The 27,546-nt window shown below is 44.8% G+C and overlaps 1 protein-coding gene across 14 annotated transcripts in view; it reads right to left on the bottom strand.

Moving 5' to 3' along the window:
• Myt1l (myelin transcription factor 1 like) overlaps positions 1–27,546 on the bottom strand; it is a 401,242-nt gene that overhangs the window by 114,324 nt on the left and 259,372 nt on the right. For all 14 annotated transcript variants that reach the window (XM_041630189.1, XM_041630196.1, XM_041630195.1 and 11 more), the window contains one exon: positions 2,734–3,095. In XM_041630189.1, the coding sequence (XP_041486123.1) occupies positions 2,734–3,095 (362 nt within the window). The remainder of the gene's footprint in view (positions 1–2,733; positions 3,096–27,546) is intronic.

Below are 27,546 nucleotides of genomic sequence, written 5' to 3'. Positions count from 1 at the left end.
GTGCTTCTCAGACGTGTGCTGGGGCTATCCTGTGGCAAGCTTACATTCACTGTACTTCCCAGACATGTGGTAGGGCTATCCTGTCTCAAGCTTGCATTTACCAATAGAGATTTTAGCACAGACTACCACAGTATGGTAAAAATAGGGCATGCACGGTGAGGATATGAAGATAGGAGACTGGTGGATTTTTGCCTCCCAAAGCCTCATTTTAACAGTGTGAACATAAATAAGAGTCTTATCATGTTGAACAGCTGGCCTATCAACAAAGCTCTGGTTTTCCTTTGATGAAGATTCCCAACCCTGGCAGGTTTTGAAATACCTGGGATGCAAAGCACTGGGACATCACGGTCTGATGCTAGTTAAACAGTGTCTTGGGACACCAGCTCACAGGCTCTGCAGTGGAGACTTCTCCCCACTATAGAAGCATTGGAGGGGTTCTCCAGAAACTTTGTTCACAAAGCTGGGCTATAGTGCGGTCCACTGATGGTCATAGATTTGGGAAATCAAACAAGCCTTTGACTTCCCCTCCAGAGCACCCACAACAATCAGAACCACAGGGGATGATCCTCCATGAGAGCAGTGCCTGGATCTGGGAAGCATGTGAGAGGGTGCCTGACAGGGGACAAAGAGCCTTCCTTTCTACTGAGGATGTTGGCAAGGGCATATGGGCCTCACTGAAGTCACACAGACTAGTTTCACAGCAGATCATGTACTGAGCTCCTCCTCAGTAATTCAATGGGTCTTTCAAGTCACCTGACAGGTGACTGAAGAAGGTTCTGATCTGGGGAGCAGATGCTGTGCCTTCTGAAAACAGTTCCTCAGTGGCTGACTATGTGTCTGGGATTGTCCTGCTCCCTTCACACAGGCTTCTGCCTCCACACGCTGGTTATACTCCACATGTGCAGGAAGCCTGAGTAGACACCAGGCCAGGTGTGCTCAATACTTAAAAACCTGGGACCTAGGCAGTTACTCTAAAGTTGATTGTTTGATGATTCTGTCCCATGTCTGCTAGTTAAGTGGAGTTACTTGAATCACTCCAGCTAAAATTGCCTGGTTCTGATTGGCTGCTGAGCTCATTATGCACCCAGGATCTTGGTGCTAAAGTCAGAAGCGCTCAAGCCTGTGTGGCCACATTGTCATGCATCGCAGTAAGACTTCTGAGCACTTCCAAGTGTGCTACTTTGTATACTGAAAAGGTAGATTACCTAAATTCTGACTCCATGCAAACAAAGCTGAAGCGCTTAAGTTAGAAAATGGAGCAGATTCTAAATTTGGAAAAGACTCTTTGTGCATACTGAATGTTCATAACCCTGAGCATTAAAGTCTTCTGCTTCCCAAACATGAAGAGAAAATGCAAGAGAATATTTTATATGATTTCAATGATGCCATAGAGCCAAGATACAAATCACTCATCAGCACTGACAACCAAAGATATCATTTAGAATTGCACACAGCTGATACTGTGTCCCTGAATGTTTTCTTACTGGTCTCCTCTACATCTTTCCACACATATCATTACATAGGGCTATGAGTTCATTCTTAGCAGTTCATTGGTGACATCAGTACATTTGTCCACAGCACACTGGGCAGCATGCTCTGTAGTTACTGCCATGAGCTGTGATGTAACTTGTTAAGCCTTCTGTCATACCGTATGAAAGAACCTAAGAAAAATTGGGTAGCAAGTTAACATAATAACTTTAAGCCTCTGTAGCAATGTTGGACTATCCAATAAGGTTCATGATTTCTAACACAAAGGCCATGGCTTTGGAATTAGGTATGTTCATTTATGACGGTACATAGGAATAGTGATGCCAGACTCACTTGCATGATCTAAACATGTTGATCTGTTCTCTCTAATAGATGAGATAATGACTTTGTATCTGGAAGTTAGCAGTTTCAGAATTCATATTCTTTAAGATTTTTTGAGCCCAAGGGACAAAGGTGAGAAAAAACATTCTCATTATGTTACCATCATTTTTGTTATATCTATAAGGTCAACCCTAAGCTAACAAAATTATCTATATCTAGGATCATGAGAAAACCATGTCTTCTTTCTAGATGTGCTTTTTAGGATAGGTTTCATAAATCCTAATTTTGAGTCTCATGCTAGCAGAAAACTGGACACAAAAACGAATCCTCTGGAGCAGTTTATGGAAGCGACCCATACACTGCCCAGTAAGCTTATGCCTTGCTTGAACAACTCACTGTCTTCTGCCTCAGACTAGAATCACTTGGTTCTCAAATATGAAGCACACAACCAATCCACCAACCATTTCCTTTAAGTAGCATCTCTTTTCATTCTAACCACATGACAGTCACCAAAGTATGGCTTCAACAACCACCAGATAGAATCTACCTCTCCAGGTCACATACTGGAGACACAGAGGCGAAGGCTGTAGCCACACTTGAGTCAATCTTAGTACTTATCGGATAGAACAACTTAGACACCAGACGTGAGAGGCTAGATTTCTTCCTACATTTTGCCACAAATAGCTCAGCAAACTGCCATGACAACCAATCTAAATAACAATTTGTCAGAAATCTGAAGCCTAGAAGATAACTTCAAGGAGTTGTTTGGGAGAAACTTTCAGTTCACGTAGGGGGTTTATCCATTTGGTGTTGAGAATTCTTTGTCCTGGAATCATTAGGATGCCAATGATATTAACACTAGAAAATTCATGCAAAAACTGACCCAAAATCATGGCCTAAGCTTTGTTAGTATTTAAAGATTACCATTTTCTTCTTCCTCTTCCTCTTCTTCCTCTTCTTCCTCCTCCTCCTCCTCATCTTCTTCTACATCATCCCCATCTTCATCATCATCGTCGTCATCATCTTCCTCCTCGATTTCCTCCTCGTCTTCCCGATCCACCTCCTCATCGTCATCATCCTCGTCCCCCTGCTCATCATTGTCCTCAGAGAACTCCTCTTCCTCATCTTCCTCCTTTTCATCCATGTCCTCAGTGCCATCACTCTCATAGCAGTCGTCTACTGAGGAGCTATCTGCCTTCACTGCAAACGGTTTTCGCTTGGGAGCAGGTTCTTGGGGCTGTTTATCTTGTGTCTTCCTTTTTTTAGCCAAGGGACAACCATATACACTGATAAAAAAAAATAGAGAAAGAGGACAGAGAGAGAGATTTTTGTTACTTCCTGAAAATCAGAGCAATAGAATACCTGGCAGATATTTGGGGTTGAGCATAAACGTCACCATGCAAATGCAAAGGGGCAGGGTATCACTGTTCTCTCACACATAGTTCTGCTAATGACCTGACTTTGCAGTATAGCTCATGTGTCTAATTGCCATCAGCATCTAATTGGAGTCATCTAGCTCACTATTACTATGATTCCAAATGGCATGGAGACCCTAGATTAGGAGGATGGCTATGAAACCCTTCTTCTAGATGCTTCTTAAGCAGTTGAAAGTTCAGATGCAAATCACAAAAATAGTTTCCTATATCCGTATCACACATGATGTTTACATATATATTACACACACCATATTAACATTTATTTATGGAAAATATAAAATGCATGTCTTCTAAAAGCACTTGGATATACTTGGATCTGTGTGTTCTGAAGCCACAATGATATCTTCAGATGTAAAAACCTACTAGAAGCAGACAAACCACAGATGTTGATGTCAGATACTGTCCCATCTAAAGGCTACTAGTCACCGTCAGTCTTGGACAATGTCACTTCTACCCCTACCTCCCAGAGAATGACTTTGGGTTTACTGCCATTGCCATTAAATCAAGATGAATTTGGGCCAGAGTCTTCCTCCAAACTGAGCTTATATTTTTTCCCCTGAGAAAGGGTGATTCTCCAACTATGTTGCATGTTTAGTTTCTCTCTCTCTCTCTCTCTCTCTCTCTCTCTCTCTCTCTCTCTCTCTCTCGTATGTGCTACAAGAAATAAGGAGCGGAGGGAGTGACAAAATGCTATGGGAAATAATGAATGTGTTTAGAATGCCATGTGACTTCCGCTTCCAACTGGTCAGTGCAATAGGAGATTCCTTCAGACTTGGGCTGGCTCAGTGTGGTGGTTTGAAAGAAAATGGTTCCCATAGGGAGTGGTATTATTAGGAGGTCTGGCTGTGTTAGATTAGGTGTGGCCCTGTTGGAGGAAGTGTGTCACTGTGGGCTTGGGCTTTGAGGTCTCCTTCATTAAAGCTCTGTTCAGTGTGACACACAGTAGCTTCTGCTGCCAGCCAATCAAGATATGGAACTCTCAGCACCTTCTCCAGCACCATGTCTCTCTGCTGCCACCGTTGCCATGTGCCATGATAATAATGGACTAAATCTCTGAACTGTAAGATAGCTCCAATTAAATGTTTTCCTCTAGAATAGCTGCCAGGGTGTGGCCTCTCTTCACAGGAATAGAAACCCTAAGACGCTCAGTGTGGAACCTAGGAATGGTGACATGATCAAGGATCCATCCAGTGCCATCCTCTGGAAGTTCTGTGCTATGTAGGAGATGTTGATCCAAAGGGACAGAGCTTTTACTCCAGGTCTGTGAGGGCCACTAGTGACTTTGAAATGTCAGTGCTTTCATTTCTAATCCCTCACTGTTCTGTACCACATACTCCACTTGAACATCATGGCACCGAGCCAATTCAGACCAAATGAATGAACTAAGGGTGGCGAATCTTCTCATACAATATTTGGAGGGCACCATATCCAAGGGGCAGGTACTCAGATGCCAGGAAGACCTCCAGAAAGAAGTCATGCTGGGAAGAACTTTGAAGGGTAGAAACATGCCATCTGGCAGAGAAAAAGACACGAGTACACATCAAAATAATCTGCAAACAATATAAATGCAAGAGAAAGCACAGTGTACTTAGGAAATGGAAATACAGATCCCAGGGAGCTGAGATCAATAGGACAAGAGAGGAAAATAATGGGGACTGTGTGGTGTGCCAGGTGGGGGCAGATCCACTTAGTGGGTAGACTGTGGGGCTCGCTCTAAGCTCTCACAGGCAGTTACTGACGCCATCAGCTTGGTGTGTCGGAAAGTTCGTGGTGAGCTGCTGGGCTGAGGAACTAACGTGAGACTGGAGGTGGCTGGTAAAGGGACACCTGTGTAGCTTCCAGGCAGCAGAATGGGCCAGGCACTGAGGAGGATGGCTGCATGGCTGACAACAGAGGCTCTACACACTGTACTCTGAGGGAGCCTCCCCTGCACTCTGACGCCCCATCGTGCTAAGAAGCACTAACCTCTCATGAAAAGAGGTGAGGGTTGGTACTGGAGTTGGCCAGCATGGCAGGGTATGTGGTGCTCAAACATCGTGAATGGAGCTTGCCTGTGGGCAGGGATTATCAGTTGAGTGGTTTTGGACAGTTATTCAACTTTGTACCTCACAGGCACTAGCTGACACCAATATATGTGTCCCTCTCACACTGATACTTTGATCCTGAAATGTACAAATAACCACGAGGAGGGGATTTCAGTGCTTGGTCATGATTAGGTCCTCAGACTGCGATAGTATTTGCTGCAGAATGATGTACCATGGCCTCAGCTCTCATTGATGTGTGGTCTAATCTTGACATCTGTGTCTCCTGATGGTCAGAGGTTTAGCATCTTTGAAGTTACCTTCTGTTTATGCCCGATATATCAGAAACTAAGGTATCAAGGATATTTCTAGGTGCCATATATGTACACCAAAGAAGGGCCTGCAGCCTCAAAAGATTCGGGGTTTATTATACCATTTACATTGTTGCTTTCACCATACTTGTGGGCTTTTCAAGAGGACTATGGGAAGAAACAGCCTAAAAGGGAGATCCTTCTGGTTCACTATCCCTTGGGAGGAAGAAGAGACACTTTACCTCCATAAATGTTATTATCATAAACAATCCTAAAAGTCTTTTGCAAAAATAGCAAATCCAGGCTCTCTCATTGGCCATCTCTAAACTGTCTGGAGGGTGCTACCCCTGCTCCTTTTTGCTAAATAAACTGCTTAAATTGTATGTATCTCTTGACGGAATTCTTTCATTTGAGAAGACAAATATTGAGGATAACTCCAAGCCAGTCATAGGACCCTCATGCATGGGTCTGAGTGCTAAGGCACTTGGGCCTCATCAACATTGCATTGGACACACCTGGGCTCTATTGCAGCACCTGTGTTTGCCCATCTACAGGATGAATGGCTACTAGACCTTAACAGCCCTAACTTCTGAGGTCAGTTTGACTCACTGATGACCATTCTCCTTGCTGAAACACACTATTTAAGCGTAGGCGTCATCTTTTGGCCTACTTATATTTTGAACTGCTTTTCAGAAAATGTGGGTTCAGTGTGATAGCAGTAGAACTTCCTGGCAGTTTGTTTTGTCTGGTGCTCTGGTGTTCCTCTAGGTCCTTAAGACACAGTGAAAATAGTTTTGCCGCGGCTGTAATGCAAACTCCTGGCATCTCTCCCTGACTGTCAACTCCTGGTATCCACTTTAAGTGTGACAAGTTCCGAGTCCAGACACATTGCACCCTCTGCTGGAAGCTGACTCAGTAGCCTGCTTGGGCCATCAGAGACCTGGAAAAGCTTTGGGACTGTGTTTGGGACTCATGTTTTATGGACGTTGCACCTGCTGACGGGGTGGCAGCATGGGAAGAGAAGGGGAGAGGTTTCACCCTCACCTATGCTTGGAGCACTGTGAACTGCACAGCTGGTATCCTGCCCATCAACACACTCGTGTTCTTTCTGAATGACAAAAAAATCACCCTTCTCGGATGTCGTCAGATTGAGAAAACCAAGTGGAATTGGTGGCAGAGTGCTTGAAGCATCCATGAAGCCATCCAGGTGAGGGCTACAATTAATATCATTGGCATCTCTCCCCATGTTCCATATGCAGAGAGCATGCCAAGAACAATTGCTACATAGAATAAAACACATGGATTCATTCTCTAATCCTTTGAATCGCATGGCGTGGCCTCACCAGGTGTGTGCCTCCTGAGTGGTCAACGGAACCTGTCTGGTGGTCGGTATCCAGTGAACACATATGGGACCCTCCACTATGCCCTTGCTGGTGAAGGATGAGAGTGTACCATGCCCCAGTGGGGTTACAGGTCACGTAATGCCTTTATTGCTCCCCAAAGTGATGTGACAGAAGGATCTGTATTCTGTTGACTCTTAAGTTTCTGCATTGCAGCGTCTAACATATGGTAGCCTCCTAACATCTGCAGGCATTGAGTTAAAGATAACTGGAGGTCCAGTTTCTGGGCTTTACTAGCCACATTTCGAGATCCAGGGCTATATGAGGCTAACGGTTATTATATGGTCAGACCGAAAAACAATATCATCCTCTCACAAAGTGCCCCTAGACAGTCACTTGAGAGTCTCGTATCCTCTCTGGATTGCTCCATGCATCCTAGGCAAGTAAAAAAAATGATGGATGTCATGGAGATGAAGGTGAGGATTGACCATGGCAGAGAGACCTGGAATTTGGAAGGCAGCATAAGGTTCTTGAGGTGGTCCTGGAAAGCATGTGGAGAGTGTCCTTCAGGCCAAACACCCATACCTGAGGGCTGGAGCAGTGTTGTGATTTAGTCTTGGCTATGTACTGAAGGTTCCTTCCTGGTCTCCAAGAACTGCCCATCTGAGCATTAAGTGTGTCCTTGGAGATCAAATTCCTTTGTAGTGTGCTGACTTGCTCTTCGTCTCCTCCAGTCCCATCGGTTCACATAAAATACAATGTGAACACTGCAATTTGATTGTATTTATATTTTTTATACACAGATGAAACATCAAAGAATTAGCATTAGCAGGTAAATTTACTGCTAACATCACTATAGTTCAATAGTATTTCATTGGCTGAAAGAAGTTTATAATTTTTCCTTAGTCTTTCCATAAAGTGGTTCTTAGTGCGGGTACCAGGCACAATCACAGTTGCAGCCTCCCCACTGAGAATCAGGCTCTAGACTGGCCTCAAACTGCCCTCAAAGTCTGTGTAACATCTCTGTCCACAGATAGAAGGGAAAATGGAAAGGAGAGAGAGAGAAGGGAAGTAATGCTTAACCAGAAATGGTGTCTGGGCTCTGTGTCTTAATCTCTCTCTGCCACATGAAGCCACCAGTGAGGACCAACAATGGCCCCTGCACTCTTCTCCAGATCAGCCTCTGGATCGCCCAGAGTTTCTTAATTTTAATTTTGAAACACATATAACCCCCCCCTTTTTTTTTGACTGGTTCTCTGTGTTCTGTAGTGGACTCTTCTGGAGGATAGGTTACTTGCTGTGATTTACCCTCCATGGATTTGAATATGTGAAACATGGAACTCTTCAAGGCTGAATTCTGGGTTATATTTAGTTGGGTTTTGTTTGTTTTTGTTTTGTTTCAAATGTGTGCTTTCCTTATACAGATTCTAAGCAGGAACAGAATCCGTGTACCTGAAAATGAGCTTGGCAACCTTTCCTTTGCACATGGTCTCTGCTCCGTCACTGATAGGAGAGGACAGCATGCAGGCATCCTGTGGCCTCGCCGGGAGCTGTGTGTAATAGGTATCTAGCGACTGCTAAGTTAGCTCAGAGCTCTCCAGTGGTTCTCTATGGCCACAGGTAGCCATTTCCTGTGTGACACATGGTGTTTTCATTGTGTTAAGCTTAGATCACCTTGCAGTAAAGTCACACTATCCCAGAGTACTAAGCTCTAGCTGTCTATAACACCACCAGCAGGACATTTATTTACTTCACCCATAGATGCTGATTTCTGCACCTCAGTCCAGAATGTCACTGCTGGAATACTCACTGCATACATGACTAATTTTCTTTATTGTCATAGTCCTATGGATAGAACTCAGGGCCTCATATATGTTTGTACACTACATTCCCAGGTTCAGGCTGGCCTTGAACTCTCTCTGCTGAGGTTATAGACCTTTATCACCATTAGACCCACTTAATGACCCTGTGAGGCAGGGCTCTTGATTCCCTCTTGAAGGGACAGAGGTTTGCTTCGGGCCATCCTCTGGGCACCACTGGGCAGGGTTTATAACTCCCCTCTGTCCATGCCAGGTTTCTGATTTCTACCGTCAGCTAATCCTGCCCTGATTTCTTACTGGGTTATTATAAGGTCCATTAACAATGGTGCTTTCTCTATAAAGTCTTTTATGTAATAAGTAGGCATCCAGGAAGCATCTGCTGCATGAGGATTGAGCGAGTTTGTCTGCTTATTTATTCAGGAAGCGTTTTCTCGAGCAGTGCGCATGATCCTAATGTCATGAGACAGCAGAGATAGGTCCCTAGGGGAGGGAGGGAGAGTACTTCCTAGGAAGACATTACGGGGAAGAGGGGGCAGACAGAAACTCTGAGAGACAGAGGTAGACAAAGAGAGGCCAAGACAGATAGGTGATACAGATAGACAGAGAGATGAAGAGAAGTAGAGGCAGAGACAGAGAGGCAGAGACAGTGAGGGCCAATGACAAGGATGGGAAGAGACAAAGAGCAATTAGAAAGCAAAGAGAGGCAGACACAGACACAGAGAGACAGACACAGAAAGAGAGAAGCAGAGGTACTATGCTGCATCATAAGTCATGAGATAGACAGCTTGGGGTGGTGCTAGCTGTCTGGTCCTCCTTGGTCAGGATAAGGTGGTGGGATCAGAGGAGGCCCCACGAGAGTAAAAAGTGACAAATATGGCCTTGTCCACACTGCAGTGATGACTTCTTCTATGTAGTATGGGGAGTGACCTGGGAGAAGACAAAATGGGATCTGATGGCTATAAAAGACATGTAAGGAGTGGTATCAATCATAAGTCACCTAGATTGGGCATGGAGTAAACAAGACCCATGCCCAAGAGATCAGAAGAAGGGTCAATGGCAAGAACAGCTTCTGACCTTCTAGCCTGGGAGAAGGTGCCAAAAATCAATAGAAATGACCCAGGAGGAAACTCATATCTACCAGCTTATTTGTGGTTAGAAAGAACAGAAAAGCCAACTAAGGTCTGTGCACTAAACTTGTGCTCCCTTGTGGATGTCAGTTGGTAGGTGCCCTCAGCAAGGTGGGGCTGGAAATGAGGTATGAGGTGACCATCAGTGGATAGGATTCTGTCCAATGCCCTCACTCCATTGTTCTCAGGAAAACACCACTGAAAAACTGTATTGCCACCCACTGCTTCTCATTCCAAAAGCACTTCTAGCTAGATCTACTGCTCACCATCCTCCTGCTAGAACACAGAGTACATGGATTTTAGAACAGGGAGGAAAAACTAGAAGAGGGTTTCAGCAGAGAAAGAGAGACAGCAAGGACTGCCAGGGATTCTGAGATGCCCCAGTTGCTGAGAGAAGGGCTTAGACATGCAAACACAGGCACCAAAGGACACAAGGCACACAGCTCCCAAGGATCCATGGAGAGGAGAGCAAAGCCCCCGGAATGAGAGGCTGCTCTTGTTCCCTAGGAGCCCTGTCCCACTTGCATCCCTGAGGGAAAGCTGGCCACAGCATGGCTGAGACCCAGATAGCATCTAAAGCCCTGTGACTAAGGGAGGAATCAGGATTTAGGTTCACTGGAGATGGCTAAAGGACTCAACGTTGGTTGTCTAGCACGTTAACTCAGTCAGGAAAGGCCCAACATTGGCTTCTAAAGAGTCACCAGGACTGAGGATTCCAGATTGTTCTTGAGACTCTCTGTAGAGTTACAGGAAAGCATTTAAAAATACTTTCAAAAGAATTTAAGCCACTGTGTTATTCAGCTAAAAAGCTAAAATTTCAAACTTCTTCATAATAGACTTCATTATGTACTAGCAAGTCTGATTCAGATATAACTGGGCACTGGTATGTGTTCTTGTTCGTTAACTGTGTCCTGTAGCAGTAGCTAGCAGGTGGCTAGTTTGTTTGAAAACTTCATATTCACCATTAGGTTAAACTTGCCATAAATCACAAACATTCTAAACTTTGAAAATATTTAATAAAAATTGTTCACAAATGTATATTTGATTCTTAATGATAGATTTTAAACAAACATCAATGTCTAGAACCCAGACACTTCTTTTTAGCTTTAAAAAATGTTCATACATGACACAGTCCAGCATTAAACATATCACCTTGAACAGTAATTCAGAAAGATAACGTATAAAACAACCATTAACTTTTGGCTTTTTTTTTTCTCCTACACCAAAAGCTTTTAATTAATGAAAACGAGTTTCTGGTGGTCACTGCAGAAACCCAGTTGAGAATCTGAGCCATTTTCCAAACCAGCACTGGCAGAGATTTGGTTCCCTGGGATTCTACTGAACATAACTCCTCCAGTTGCTAAAACCCTGCGTGAAATCAAGTACACTTTCTGAGTCACAACTTTCATCAGGTCTGTTGGATTCCTTCAATAACTTTTCTCCAGGCTATCCTTTCTACACCCCAACGGTTGCCTTTTACAATGGTTTTTATTGGCATATAACTTAAAGAGTCGGCTTGAAAAACCAGTAATCCTACACATCTTCTTTGCTTCTCCAACAACCTCTGAATAAGTGCCTAGACCACGCTCCCTGATTTTCAGTTCAAGAATTGCCAATTAGGCCCCTCTGGGAGATAAGAACTCCACACAAACCTCCATGGATGGGCAGGTCCACAGCTATCCCAATGACCACCATTAAAGAAGGGTCTGGCGAGGCAGCAGTGCTGACTATTATACTAGTCCATATTTTCCTGCCTATTATCACTGTATTTATGGATATTTCTATTTTTCTATATATGTCTTACTTAATGCTCTAATTCTCCATGTATCAGGCTTCCGTATGCATAAGTTTCTGTTCTAATAATACATACAAGATCAGACTTTCTTGCAGCCAGCTCTGCCTGTGCCTGTTTACCCCAGGCCCTTTGTGTCCACCCTCCAGGGGATGCTTCTGCTCCTCACTCAGCTGGTTCTACTTCCTGTCCTCACTGGAGCCCATCTTCCAGGCCCCAAACTCACCGAGACAGGGTGCACAGAGGTATGTGCTATGAACCCTTGCCTATCTGAAATGCATTTACTCTACCCTTGCCAAAAAATTGCTCGTGTGATTCTAATTGCAAAGAAATTTCCCTCAACTCTTCCTTTCTTTCCTGTATTCTGGTGCCTTGCGATGCCATTATCCATGATTCCTACTTCTGGGAGTTTCCTCTCCTACGCCTCATTGAGGTCCATCTCAAGTTCTTGACTCTCTAGCCAGTTAGTCCCAATCAGGATAGAGTTCAGGACTGTTTATCTTCTATTCTGCACAGGAGATATTGCCTATCTATTGTAAACTACCTTGACTACCTCACATGTGCTTCTGCTGGCTCACTGCAGTAAGGGGACAGTTTTATTTGGGGCTATGGATGATTCTAGATAGCAATTATCCTGAGTCCCCATCGTGCATGGCAAGAAGGCTTCAGAACTTCTGGTTGACTGAAAAACACTTGGCACTGGCCTATAAGCTTTTATGCTTGGCTCTTTTAGTAAAATGCATGCAGCTTCTTTTCCATAAAAGGTATTGATTGCCCTTGACATTTGTGAGATTAGAATGCTGAGGATGTTAAAGCTACTCCAATAGCCAAGCCACTGTCAGCAGTAAGACTGGCAGAGTAATCTGGTTCATTCATGCCCTTAGACTTCTGGGGTGTGCTCTAAGTGAGATTCTATTTTAACCAAAGAGCTCAAGTGGCTAAGAGGTCTTCCAAAAGCGTTCATTTCAATATGGCCTAGTGGCCTATCACACCACTAACATGTACAGGGGAAGAACCTTAAAAACAATCTGATTCACCTTGGAGCTAGAAAATGCAGTGGCCAAGGTCAAACATTAAATCAGACTCTCTAGGTCAAAAACACCTCTTCTACACAGCCAAAATGAAAACCGACATGAACATAATCAGAGAAAAAAAAAGTTTCCTAGGAGCCTAGCCATGGTCTCCGTTTCTAGTTCTCATGGTCAGACACTCTGTTTACATCAGCACAAAGGAACATGTCCTGATAAAAAACTGCTGGGCACAAACTCAGTCACTCAGCTGGACCACTGGCTTCACGGTATCATCTCCACCTTGTCTTACCGAATGCATGCACTCAAGGGACACTGATATGCTTGATCAGAAAGACTGAGCATGTACACGACAGTACAGCTTTTCATTCTTCAAAGAACTGCCTGGTTACCTACTAGACCAAAAATCAAAATCAACATGGATGCATGTTGTTTTTGAGAACACAAAAAACAGACAACAAATACTGATTGCATTTCAAAGATGCAAAGTAAAGAGTACCTTCTATGGGTTTATCTTCAGCTCAGGGGAGAGATGTGTCTTTGCATTCATGGTGGACAATGGGACAGCTTCTTTGGCAAAGGACCACTCAACACTGTGTGTCACTGTACTCAGTGCCACAGTCCCCATTGCTCAGAAACTCCTAGGGTTTCACCAGTGCTGCTACCATGACTTCTAGCAGATGGAGCTACAGGCCTGACTATGATGGTTGTATCTCTAGCCGACATATAAGAAAATTAAGGCATTAAAATCTATCCTTCATGGGAGGGTAAGGCTTATGAAATGTACGTGTGGAAAGGCAGTGTGTGTATGAGAACAGTGTGCGTGTGTGAAGGTACAGAAATGTGAGGGCAGGCAATGTGTGTGTGTGTGTGTGTGTGCGCGCACGCGCGCATGTGTGTGTATGTGTGTGTACAGACGTGTGTGAGAGAATAGGGACCATGTATCACTTGATTGCTGAGGGCCCTTCATTCTTGAATCTCATGGTATCTCCTACAACAACATCTAGTGCTTTGGTCCCATCGCATTTTCTTAAAGATAGGTCAGTTTTATAAACTGAAAGATGAGTAAGTATACAATGTACAGAATTTTGGCCCCGCTGGGCGATGGTGGCGCATGCCTTTAATCCCAGCACTCGGGAGGCAGAGGCAGGCAGATCTCTGTGAGTTCGAGACCAGCCTGGTCTACAGAGCTAGTTCCAGGACAGGATCCAAAGCCACAGAGAAACCCTGTCTCGAAAAACCAAACAAACAAACAAACAAACAAACAGAATTTTGGCCCCTTTAGGGATGCTTGTTTCTTAGGGTTTGCTAGATGCTATTGTGGTGAAAATGACGTAAAGTATCTGTGACACTGTGCCATCAATGGAAAAATTCAAACAAACAAAATAGCAAAGTCTGAAATGAAAACCTTGAATGAGAAGGCAGAGGCTATAGTGAAGTGGATATCATTCTATCATCAGAGATGATCAACCAGTGTGAGCTCTGGCAGGCCCTGAGTGTACTCCTGAAGATGCAACTCAGAGGTAAGTTGGCCCAGTACATAAAGTTACTGGTGGTATGCTTTGAGTTTTCAAAAGCACAGGCCAAGCCCAGAGTCTCTCTCTCAACCAGTGTGTCAGGATGTAGCTCTCAGCCACGTCTCCAGCACCATTTCTGCCTGCGTGCTGCCATGCTTTACACCATGCTGATAGTGGACTAAACCTCTGAAATTGTGAGCATGCCCTCAACTGAATGACTTGTGCTAGAAGAGCTGTCTAGTGGTTGCAGTACTAGAACAGTGACTACAACACAGTGACATGGTTGCTCCCCACTACGATTTAGGAGGTGGCTTGAAACTTGGGTGTTCAACATGCAGCGTTGACTGAGTTTGTGTGAAGGACCATGCTGGGGTCTCCTCATCCTTCTGCTTCATCGTGGTTCCTTCCCTCGACCTGAAGCTCTGCATGACTCCTTCCTAACTGACTCAGCTTCTTTCCCAACATCATGTGGCATATCCTTTGTGGTAGTTTGAATGGAACTGGTCCCTGTAAGCTCTTGGGAGTACCACCATTAGGAGTTGTGGCTTTGTTGGAGTAGATATGACCCTGTTAGCGGAAGTGTGTCACTGTAGGGTGGTCTTTGGGGTCTTTGCTCAAGCTACTCCCAGGGTGATGGTTAACTTCCTGTTGCCTTCTAATATAGCTGTAGCCCGCACCATGTCTGCCTGCATGTTGCCATGCTCTCTACCATGGTGGTAGTAATGATGGACTGAACCCCGAAACTATAAATAGGGAGTCACCACAATGAAATGTTTTTCTTTGTAAGAATTGCCGTGCTCCATCAGACAGAGGACTGATCTCCAAAATATACAGAGAACTCAAGAAATTTGTCATCAAAAGAACAAATAATCCAATATTAAAATGGGGTTCAGGCCTAAACAGAGAACTCTCAACAGAGGAATGGCTGAAAGACACTTAAGGAAATGCTCAACATCCTTAGCCATCAGAGAAGTGCAGACCAAAACAACTCTGAGATTCTATCTTACACTTGTAAGAATGGCCAAGATCAAAAACATTGATGACAACTTATGCTGGAGAGGTTGTTGGGTGAAAGGAACACTCCTGCATTGCTGGTGGGAGTGCAAGTGGGCACAACCCCTTTGCATGTCAGTTTGGTAATTTCTCAGAAAATTAGGAAACAACCTACCTCTAGACCCGGCAATACTACTATTGGGTATATACCCAAAGGATGCTCAGTTGTACCACAAAGACATGTGCTCAACTATGTTCATAGCATCATTGTTTATCGTAGCCAGAACCTGGAAACAACCTAAATGCCCCTCAGCTGAAGAATGGATAAGGAAAATGTGGTACATTTACACAATGGAGTACTACACAGAAGAAAAAAAATGACATTTTGAAATTTTCAGGCAAATGGAGCTAGGAAACATCATATTGAGTGAGGTAACCCAGACTCAGAAAGACAAATATCATATATACTCTCCCATAAGTGGTTTTTTAAACATAAAGGAAAGAAAATCAGCCTACAATTCACAATCCCAGAGAATGTACACAACAAAGAGGACCCTAAGAGAGACATACATGGATCTAATCTACATGGGAAGTAGAAAAAGATAAGATCTCCTGAGTAAACTGGGAGCATGGGGATTGTGGGAGAGGGATGAAGGGGAAGGTAGCAGAGAAAAATGTATAGCTCAATAAAATCAATTAAAATAAAACCTAAAATAAAAGAAAAAAAAAAGAATTGCCGTGGTCGTGGTGTCTCTTCATAGCAATGGCAATCGTAACTAAGGCAGAAGTTGGTTCCAGAGACTGGGGTATTATGGTGATAGGTTGGACCATGGTTTTGTCTGAAGGAATTTGGACTTTGGTACTTTGGGTTAGAAAAGCAGTAGAAAATTTTAAGCACTGCCTAAAGGACCATACTAGTAAGAACATGGAAGATAGTGGTGCTAAGAGCTATTTAAACAGTTGGGGATTGAATCAAGAGGTTTCAAAGGAGAAAACTTTTAGTATTTTGCCTAGAGATCTTTCCTGTGATATTTTAGTGAAGAATGTAGCTGCCTTTTGCTCTTGTCTGAAAAGTCTTCCTGATAATAAAGTCAAGAGTTTTGGATTAATTCAATTGGCAGAGGAAATCTCACAAGAGCCCGGCATAGACTCTGGTGTGTGGTTATTAATGTTAACTCTGATGAAGATTTATAATGAAAATGAGCAAGCTGAGCAAATGAACATACAAAATGTACAGATTCAGAAAAGAGGCACTAGGAAGTAGATAGAGCTAAATCCTATGTTCAAAGAGATAAAAGTGTTGAGAATACAGGGAGTGGTGATCTCAAGGTAAGAACCCACCCAGCTATGTTTCCAACTTGTGAAAAGGAACTAGAAAAAAAAAAACTTAGAGCCAGGTGTGGTGGTATATGCCTTTAATTCCAGCTCTGGGCTGGCAGAGGCTGGCAGAGCTCTGAATTTGTGCTCAGCCTGGTCTACAGAGCAAGTTCAAAGACAGCCAAGCTCAGACAGTGAAGGTAACAATCAAAAACAGAAAGCTGATAAAGATGTAATTGAAAGAGGAGGCATGTTCCAGCCCCAGCAAGCAAAACTTGGCAGTTTTGGCCACATGGTTCTGGCTTTAAAGTTAAGGATAGAAAAAATTGGTTATGGAATTTGCTGCTGTTCCTAAGGAAAGTTGCTGAAGTCAGGCGAGTGTTGGGGTGTCCTTGAATGGAGGCTAGAGAGGCCACTGTGTGAAGTTGTGAAGGTGAAGCCTGGATTGGCTTGAAGACCCCATGATGTTGGAGATGCCAGAGCCATGGGATACCTGCCAAAGAAAGCTGCTAACAGGGAGTGGAACTAGCCCAAGAGAAAAAATGTGTTGCAGTCAAAAATGCTGAATGGAGCTGGAGATCGGAAGAGCATTTTGACATCAGATATGGAGATACAGTTTGGAGTTTGCCCAGCTGGTTTTCTGTCTTGATTTGGTCCAGTATTTCCTTGCTATGTTCCCTTCCCTGCTCTTTGGAATGATAATGTAAATCCTGTGCCATTATATGTTGCAAGTAAGTAATTTGTTTTTTGATTGTGAATTTTTAGGGGATTACAATTAAGAGATTGCGTGAATCTTAGAAGACATTTTGAATTTTGTAATTTTAAACATTTTTGAGACTGTGATAGACTATGGGGCCTATTGAAGTTAGACTAAATGTATTTTGCATTATGATATTGTTAAAAGCTTATGGGGGCCAGGAATGAAATGTGGTAGTTTGAACGTAATTGGTCCCCATAAGTTCATAGGAAGTGCTACTATTAGGAAGTGTGACTTTTGTTGGGTTAGGTATGACCTTGTTGGAGGAAGTGCATCACCGTGGGTTGGGTTTTGAGGGTTCCTATGCTCAAGCTGCTCTCAGTGTCGTGGTTGACTTCCTGTGGCCTTCTGATAAAGATGTAGCTGGCACCATGTCGGTCTACATAGTGCCATGCTCCCTACCATGATGATAATGGACTGAACCTCCGAAACTGTAAGTGAGCCACTCCAATTTAATATCTTCCTTTATAAGAGTTGCTGTGGTCATGGTGTCTCTTTACAGCAGTAGAGACCATAAGATGTCTTCCTTCCTCATGTTCAGCTGCTCAGAACATGGAGACCTGCTGCTCACAAACTCCCTTGCAGCTCAGATCATCACACCTTCTGGAAGCTTTGACTGAAGTGTCTCCTCATGGAGAAGCCAAGTCCCTACTTGTGGTTATTCCTTTGTGTACAAAGCACTGACTATGATTACCAGGACTGAGGTGGGAAAAGACATAGCGCCTTACAGTTGCTTTTATATCTAGCTCGAACTGGACCTAATTCAAATAGTCCACTGATAAAACTTGGTCTTACATCTACCACTTCCCTATTCAGCATCTTTCATTCTCAAGGCCGCAAAATTTCCCAGAAATTGAGTGAAAGGCTAGTATCAGGTAGATGGACACGTGCAAGGTTACCTGTCTTCTTTGAAATTTCCACAGTCTCTCTAGGAAGGAATTTTACAAGTGGGCACTGAGTTTGCAGCAAGTGTCCCATCAGATTTTGTGTTGTGTGGTATGGTATTGTAACGCAGAAAAGGAAGCCTCTCCCTACAGAAAGTTGTGATGATCCTCTAGGTAGGTGAAGAATCATAGGACCCTTGAATGATGCAGACTGTCATGGCTAGGAGAAACTGGGTGTTAATCTGTGTATGAACGTACCCTGGGAAGGTGGCTGAAGTGTTTTGTCTAAGCTCTGCAGCCAACACTGGGGTGAAAGGAGTCTTCCAGCTTCTACTGCTACCAGGGCGCCTCCTTGTGTTGGAACCCTTGTTTGGGGAAGAGTTCATTTATAAGGGGCAGGAAGTAGAACAGATTGGGGGCTTTCATAAAGCCAGACTTCTGTCTCTGCCTTGTATTCAAAATCAATGACAGAACTCAGAAGTGCCACCTACACCCTGGACACATGTGCTCCTCTCTCCGGATATGGTATATTTGATGTATCACATGATCTTTGAAGGCAGGAGCTATCTATCTCCTTGACTTTTAATCATGTTTCCTGAGATAGGGCCACCTATGCAGTCAGTCTTCTATAAGTACTGTGTGAAGATATCATAGATCTCTCTAGGCTTACAGTATCTTCTATATGTTCATAAAAGTTGGTGATCGCTTCAAACTTGGGATTCTTGACTAAATGCTGTAATTTCTGAGATAAAGAAAGATAAGTTTCCAAACTCATCAGGGTCATTTGCTTGAGAGCACAGCTCCACACTCTCATCCCATCTTCTCTGTCCCCACTCTTCTACAAAGCCCTGCACTACCTTGTGTCGAGTCTATTGCTTGTGTTTGTGCCTGGAGGAGGTGCTGTGCAAGGTTAGTGGCTGCATGCTGGGGCTGGCTGAGTGCTGAGTGCCATCAGAGTGGGACCAACTCTAAGACCTGCCTGCAGGGCACAGGCGGGAAGAACTGCCTCTTGGATACAGACTCCTCAGTAGTGATTTCAAACCCAAATTTAATAATTAAAACTTGAGTAATCACAAACATTGTTATTTATTTCTAATTGTTTCAAAGTACCATAAATTGTGAGGATTATTTAGTTTTCTTGATTTTACCCCCATCTCTGGAAAAATTTAAGAAAACATATTCTAATTAAAAATCCTTTAATTCCTGCTTTTATTTTTATTGTTTTTAGATGATATAAAAATACAGTCCTGGAAACAACCTAGATGCCCTTCAATGGAAAAATGGATGAAGAAAGTGTGGAATATATACATATTAAAATACTACTCAGCGGTAAAAAACAATGACATCTTGAATTTTGCATGCAAATGGGTGGAAATAGAAAACACTATCCTGAGTGAGGTAACCCAGACCCAAAAAGATGAACATGGGATGTACTCAGTCATAATTGGTTTCTAGCCATAAATAAAGGACATTGAGCCTATAATTCACGATCCTAGAGAAACTAAATAAGAAGATGAACCCAAAGAAAAACATGTAGTTATCTTCCTGGATATTGGAAGTAGACAAGATTGTTGGGCAAAAATTGGGAACCAGGGGGTGGGGTCGGATGGGGGAAAGGGGAGATGGGGAGAGAAAGGGAGGATGGGGAGAGCTTGGGGAATGGGATGGTTGGGATAAAGGAAGGGTGGATATGGGAGTAGGGAAGTATATATCTTAATTAAGGGAGCCATTTTAGGGTTAGCAAGAAAATTGACTCTAGAGGGGTTCCCAGGGGTCCAGAGAGATGTTCCCAGCTAGGTCCTTGGGCAGCTGAGGAGAGAGAGCCTAAAATGGCCGATCCTATAGCCATACTAATAAATATCTTGCATATCACCATAGAACCTTCATCTGGCGATGGATGGAGATAGAGACAGAGACCCACACTGGAGCACTGGACTGAGCTCCCAAGGTCCAAATGAGGAGCAGAAGGAGGAAGGCCATGAGCAAGGAAGTCAGGACCACGAGGGGTGCACCCACCCACTGAGACGGTGGGGCTGATCTATTGGGAGCTCACCAAGGCCAGCTGGACTGGGACTGAAAAAGCATAGGATAAAACTGGGCTCTCTGAATATGGCGGACAATGAGAACTGCTGAGAAGCTAAGGACAATGGCACTGGGTTTTGATCCTACTGCATGTACTGGCTTTGTGGGAGTCTAGCCTGTTTGGATGCTCACCTTCCTAGACCTGGATGGAGGGGGGAGGACCTTGGACTTCCCACAGAGCAGGGAACCCTGACTGTTCTTTGGACTGGAGAGGGAGGGGGATGGGATGGGGTGAGGAGTAGGGGGAGGGGGGGAAAGGGAGGCGGGGAGGAGGGGGAAATTTTTAATAAAAAAAATTACAGTCCTGAGGCCCTCATTAACGACATAAAATGCTAATGCCTTTCAGGACACTCAGGCATAAAGATTGACTTTTTGTGTCATTTGTTTCTATACTCCCTGGACATTAGTGGCAGCCATATGCACCATGGAAAGTCTTTCCTTCTCAGGCATCCCTGAGGTGTTAGGGGCAGGGTTCAGCCCTAGAGGAGTTCTGACAGGCAAGGGACCTGACTGCCCTGGGCCCCCTGCCTCCTAAGCCACAGTCCCTCAGCATGGACTCCTGTGCTGGGAAAGTCAGTAGACACAGCTTCACTAGACAGGAACGGCAGAGAGGGCTCATTTTCCGGAAAGTTAAATTAATCAAAACACCCTTTGCACAGACAGACTGTTTATGTGCAGCTCTAGAAGGGGCAGGCGAGTTCAGGACTGACCTACAAAAGACAGGTGTCCGGGATTTGGAAGAACTCTTGAGTTTATTCCACAGACAGATGTGATAAGAGGAAGTCTCCATGGGAAAAGGACTGCAGAGATGGCAGTGTGTGTGTGTGGGAGTGAGTGAGATACAAGAGAGAGGGCTGTCCGCTCCCTTTATGTGAACCTACAGAGAGTGCCAAGAGATAGAGCGGGGGCAGCCCCTGCCCTTTTGGGTCTTTTCCCATGACATGACAGTCTGCAAAGAGCTGGGTGACTTGATTTTATCATCTAGAGACAAGCACTTTACCTTTATACTGAAGTTAAACCTGATAAAGCCTGACTGAATGAGAGGCCAACAGATATCAAAGGCTCTGTTCACCACTTCTACATGTGTGGTCCCTCACGGGACCTTCAGGCCCTGTCCACATATTTGGCCATGCCCCATCCAATGGCCAGAGCCTAGTTCTCCTTTATACTGGGTCTAGTAGATGGATAAAGAAATTTTCTAGGTGACTGACACAATGACTGAGGGCCTCATATAGCTAAGACTAGTCTGACCATAACAGGTACAAGATGCCCAGAGGGCATGCTGGTGACACATTTTGTCGTTATGGTTTGAGGTGGCTATGAAGGGCTATCCCTCAGTTCCTCTCCTCAGCCCTGGGTCTAGAGCTAAAGGCTGAACAGGTGACTGCTGAGTTCTGGGTCCCATGCTTGCCCGTTTCCCTGTTCTTTGACTGAGCTAGAGAGACTCAGTCACACCTTGGCCCAACCTGAGATTAACCTTGGGAGGCTGCCTCATTCTCAGAGGGGAAAGACTTTGCTTAACATGCTAACCATCCTGTCCCCCAGAATGCTCTTGCAAAGACCTTCTACGTAAAGTCATCAGTCTTTAAAAAAGGTGGTTGTTTTCTGAAATAGCAAGAAGTATTTTAGACATGATTACACAGCATCCTCTTTCCAGGGAACAATAAGGACGTCCTGATCTTCTGCTCTAGGAATATGGTATTGCCAGACCCCATCCTACAGGTGAGAAACCCTAACACCGAGTCCCCATGTCCTTCACCCAGTTGTATAAGGCTATTCTATTTCCCAGGGCAAACCAAGGCCCTGAAGGTATTAGCAAAAATACTACACCAAACACTTAGCCGTTTTTGGCAATACGAGAATCACATTAGGTCAGGTGATAGAAACTGACTACGAGAACTCTAATATGTGACAATAACAGACGCATCCCATCCCCAGGGGGCTGCTACAGTTCACACTTGTCCTTATTTCAGAAGCATGCTCGACCTTTATTTGAAATTCAAGTTTGAGACAACCTCAGTGTTTCTGTGATTTCTTCTGCCACCTGCATACCCTGGGAGCCCACGAAGGACAACTTACATAGTCCACTCCTCTTCAGCTGCCCTTTTTCTTCCCAGTGTTTTGGAAACTGCCCTGCAGTTAGGGGTCCTGCTGTCCTGGCAGCCCTGTGTACGCCTAGGTCTAAGACTAAGAGACAGCTGATAGACAGACTCGCTCCCACAGAAGTAGAGTAGTAGAAGATTCTGGGCTGTATTCTCCCACCCCACATTTTCAAATTTGTTTGAAACAAGCTGGGTCAATGCAAGATTAGCCTCAGGGAAGGCTGGGTTCCTTGCTCACTCACTATAGGTACTGTCCTATTTTTACTAACCTGCTGGTCCGCTTTGGTGTAAGTGGCTGTGTGGGTGGTTGAGCGAGGCTGGAGGAAAGAGAGACCATCTCCAGACTGAGTAGGAAGAAATGTGAAAAGGGAAGGCTGTGGCCAAAAGCTTTGAGTCACAGTAATAGGAGGGGACCGGGCCCGCTGTGATGAGCATCTCAGAAGGCCATTGCTTCTGTGCTTGGACTCTTATTTCCAGGGGATTCTGAGGATCCAGGAATCCCCAAAGGGGAAGAAACTGGCTCCATCTTGTAGGCTGAATGTGTCCTATAATATGGCTCATTAGGAGGTAACCTCCGCTGTATCAGCCTTGCTAACTCCTTAGAGCACTTCTGTGTCCCACCGTCTCCTAGTTGTGGCTGGAGAATTAATTATGATGGCCATGGAGGCTCAGGGGAGGGTGTATCCTGACCGTACTCAGGAGGCATAGCCACAGGCCAGCTCCTAGGTGTGGGAAGGCCCCCCCACATTTCTGCATGGTCCTGTTGTATCTCATTTCCCAATCTTGTCCTTGGTGAGATTGGTAGGCACAAGACCCCTCCGCTTTTCTGAGGGAGAATGTGACACTTTCCTGTTACCTTTCTCTTGTGTCAGCTGAGAGCCAAGGTGTCATTCAGAGTACACTGAGCCACCTGATTGGCTGGGGTGATAAAAAGTTGGCAAGAGCACAGCGAGATGAATTATTAATGGGAAGAATTACATCCAGGAGGTTTGTGTGTCTCTGCTCCGTCCTCCCTGGAGTCTCAGGAAATGAATCCTTTTGTACAGGCAGCATCTTTCTGTGTCCTCCCATATAGCATTAGTTGCTATGTACAGCCCTGCAGAGTGGCCACTGAGAGAAAGGAACAGGTTGCAGAGCCCGGAATTACACAGTGGCACTGTGAGCTCTCCATGGCAAGGAGGGTGACTTATCCCAATGTGCTCAGGGCAGCAGAAGCTCCAGAGACAACTTGAGTCCTTTTTCAATGGGAGAAGGAGAGAGTCCTGAAGGGTTTTCATGGTCTCCAGCAGACATCCTGATTAGCTTCTAGCCTCGAGGCCTTTCCTTTGTTCTCCACTGGGGCTCTATGAAGGCAGTAGGAGAAGCTGTATAAAAATGGGAGGTGTCCGCAATACCTTGTAGGTCTCCAAATGTGTGCTGGCCCTCCAGAACCTGCAGTTAGCTGGTGGCTGACCCTGGAAAACTGGCTCATTCTATGTCCCATGTGTCCCTGAAAAGTGATGTCCTCCACTTCCCCAGGGAGAAGCCATATTTTGTAGACTGTCCTTCAGTACCCAGCTACACAAATGCATCCATGGTCTGAATCAAAGTGAAATCTCAGTCACTGCCAGTTGGAGTCACAATCCCAGCCACTAGTGTTTGTGTGTGGGTTTCGTTCTCAGGGTAGTGGTACTGAGTGGGGGTGCTGGGGCAGGGTGAGGACACTAGGTGGGCTATACATTCTGGGGACATCGGAGCAGGGGTGTTCACCCAATTTGTATAGGGTTGCTGTGCACGTATAGTTTGACTCTGAGTTCTTGCTCTATGCACACTCGGTATCAGGGCAGTCAGGACTTGACTCCTCACTCACTGTCAAATCCCAGATGGGATCAGGACGGGGTGGACACTTAAGGTAGTCTGGGTTGACTTTATTTGCTGCCTTCCTGGGCACCATCTCCTTTTCTAGCGGGACTGTTTGGTCAACAATGCTCTTTTTGGTGTCCTTGTCAAACTCAGAGCAAGAGTCCTTGGGACACTGAAGAACAGGTGGCTGAGCCCCAGCTTCACAGCTTGGTTAGGTGCTTAGGGAGACTCTGTCCATTGTAGCTGGCTCCAGAAGGACCGTGGAACCTTGTGGAGCCCTAGAGATATGAAAATGACTTTCATGTCCCAAAGTGTTTTAGAGTCTGGGGCAGCTACAGCTCTTTTTCTGTGGTGTGTATGAGGCGACCACAGGATAATGGAAAGAGCATTCGAGGTAGGAACAATGGCCTGTGGGGTGGGTTCACCCCTACGTCTGTGTCCCCAGGTGGAAGGTTGGTGATGGATCTCATAAGCTAATATGTACCTCTAGCAACATCTAAAGCTATGCAGAATACTGCAATCCCATTGGATCAATGCCACAGTCAGAAGGGAGGGTTGCTTCCTTTAAAGTTTTCTTTACTAATTTTGAAGTTTGTTTTCCAACCATCTTTTGCTACCAAACTTTGACAACACGGTTCTCTGTAAGGCAGGGGAGAACACAGAGAAGAAATAACAGGTCTTTGGAAGATGGTCTAGAAGGCTCTTCTAATTAGTCCTCCACCTTCTCATCGTGAATCAAAATGATGATAACTGCTTTCCTAATCCATGAACGACCTTAGATATAGGTGTGAGGCCCAAGAATGCAATACCGCTCCCAACGCAGGGTCCTCTGAAAGCCTCTACTGTGTGTCATGGCTGAGAAGTGCCTGTTCCTCCTCTTGGGTGCACTGTGATGCTGAGGCATTGATACCTTTAAAATGATGGACCTCACAGGAGAGGCATCAGTCAGGGGACCCAGCCACCTGGGACACTGCCCTCTGGGCTCAGGCTTAGAGAGCTTGAATAAGTTCTTGAGCTGCTAGGCCTGCACTAGCCTCCGCTTTCCTGCCTAACAATGTGAGGCCCCCCTTTTTTTTCAGGCTCCACATGTAAGGTCAATGGTCAAAACCCCTTCTGCTATAGAGTCCAGTCTGAGGCATTTTGTAACAGGGACATGAAACAGACTAGGTACTGATTGGAGATCCTGAATCAGCTGGTAATGGTGCAGTCAGCAGAGCCATCTTAAGTCAGCCTGACCGGAAGCCAGCCTTCCTTTACCTCCCTGCTCTGGATCCCTATCTCCCCACCTCTCTGTTAAGTAGGGCCACGCACTGCTGAGAAGATGCAGCCAAGAACCAACCATAAGAATGCTTTCCTCAGCAGGCACCACCTCTCAGGTGAGAACTAGCTGGGGTCACACCACTGGGTCCCTGAAGGATAGTGTTTCTTAACTGTACAGCTGAGCCAGCTCCTCGGCCACCTGCATGTAGGCAACCCACAGCCTTCTCAGGAGTCCTCTCTGGGCATATGAAGTAGCTGCTATTTCTTATGATTCCTATACAAATGAATCTGAGTGAGCCATGGACCTTTTGGCAGGTCAGCACCAGCCCTACCCACCCTATCTATCCATTCCTGTACACTTTGTTGATGTCCAAAGCTGCTAAGATCACCCATGTCTGATCATCAGGCAAGGTGTCAGACTGAGATAATTGCTCAATCCAGATGTGGTCTGTTAAGTCACAGGCCCTTAGGTCCTCTGCCAGGACATGAGCTCCTTGCCTGAAAATATTTATGCTACTTCTCTTTGAATGTAGAATTATTAATACACACACACACACACACACACACACACACACACACACACATATATATATATTCAGTTTTTCAAACATCAAGAATGTGTGTAAACATATTATGTTTGTTTTGTGTATCAAGTCCTCCAAATCACAGAGGAGGCAGGGCCAGATGTGTGGCAAACAGCAGCAGGCTGACTGTTTCCTCAGGAAAATGGCCAAGAGGCTTTTTAAAATAAAGGATTTACTATGATAATAAAGGTTATCTGCTACCGCAGTCCAAAATGACGGCACCCAAATGCATCTGCATAGAGACAGCTCACAGTCTAGCCCTAGAGCAGCCATGATCGGGAACAGCTACTTCACCCAAATAAATCCCTAGGTTTCAACATTTCTTCTCTTTGTGCTGCTGTGGTCTGCTCTTAAATTAATGTTAAAATATGTATGCCCTAACTTGTGATTTACAGAATCGGTGACAAACAGTAAAAAGGACAGGCATGCCATAAAGCTTATGGATGGGGTGACGGCAGGCACAATGATGCCTCATAAAGAACGGAGGGGAGTAAACAGAGAGAGGCTGGCTAGGTGGCTGTGTGCACTGCATCCCTTATAAGCATCCCACGGCGCGCCCTGCTGCAAGGCAGCCCGTCGTTAATTAGAACATCCGGCAGACGCTGCAATGTATCCACGCACCCAAGTGGATCTTCATTTTTCACATGCGGGGCCTTACTAATTAAAATCAGCTTTGCAATTAAACGTGGAAAATTGCGTTAAACTTTCAAGCGTGGTTAGGAAAAAATGCAATTATTTTTAGGGTGTTTTATTTCAATGCAAATGAAATTTCTATCACATGGAACCAGGGAAAGCAAAGAGGATGGCAAAGGGACTCTCTCTGTTCCTTCTCCTTTCTCTTTCTTCTTCTTCTTTTTTCTTTTCTTTTTCTTTTTTTTTTTTTTTTGGATTATGGATGCTCCTCTCAGTTGCAAGCTGCAATGCTCCCCTATCTCTCAGCCAGTACCTGGCTGGGTTCCAAAGCTTTTAGTGAGTGCTCTCTGTCAAGGCATGAATAATATCACCCCGAGGCTGTTGGCAGAATCCAAATGAGGCATGCATACATCAGGAAGCCAGCCCTCCACTTTAGCTCCCAAGCAAGCTCCTGTGAAGACAGGCAATTATTCACCCACCGGCTGCCCTGGCAATCATGCTGGTGGGTGGAAAGGTGCGTGAAATGGAAGAGAATTTGAACAAGGAGTACGCACAACAAGCCAGAGAGGATCCAGTAATTTCCTAATAAAAAAAAAGAAAAGCTACCATTTGCAGCTTGTAAATTTAAAAATGCGAACTGAGAGATTTAGCTTAGTATTTTCTAAATTGGAGAGGGCTGAAATATAGCCATTCTCCTCTCCTAACTTCAGGGTGCTTGTGAGGTGCTCAGAGACCACAAGGCCAAGTTATGTTTACCAGATAAGCAGGAATCCATGCTCGGCTAAGACGCGATTTTAAAATCTCAGGAAAGAGCTCAGTGTAAACCAACTCGGTTAACTGTCAAATCGGTTGGGAAGGCTCATGAAGCACGCAGGTAACAAATGTGTCCAG

The sequence above is a fragment of the Microtus oregoni genome, unplaced genomic scaffold (genome assembly GCF_018167655.1).
Source record: "Microtus oregoni isolate MIOR12 unplaced genomic scaffold, Mior012 000034F_ref0000314, whole genome shotgun sequence".
NCBI classification, from domain to species: domain Eukaryota; kingdom Metazoa; phylum Chordata; class Mammalia; order Rodentia; family Cricetidae; genus Microtus; species Microtus oregoni.
Note: the sequence above shows the minus strand (reverse complement) of the source record. Positions and strands in the feature narration are given on the sequence as shown.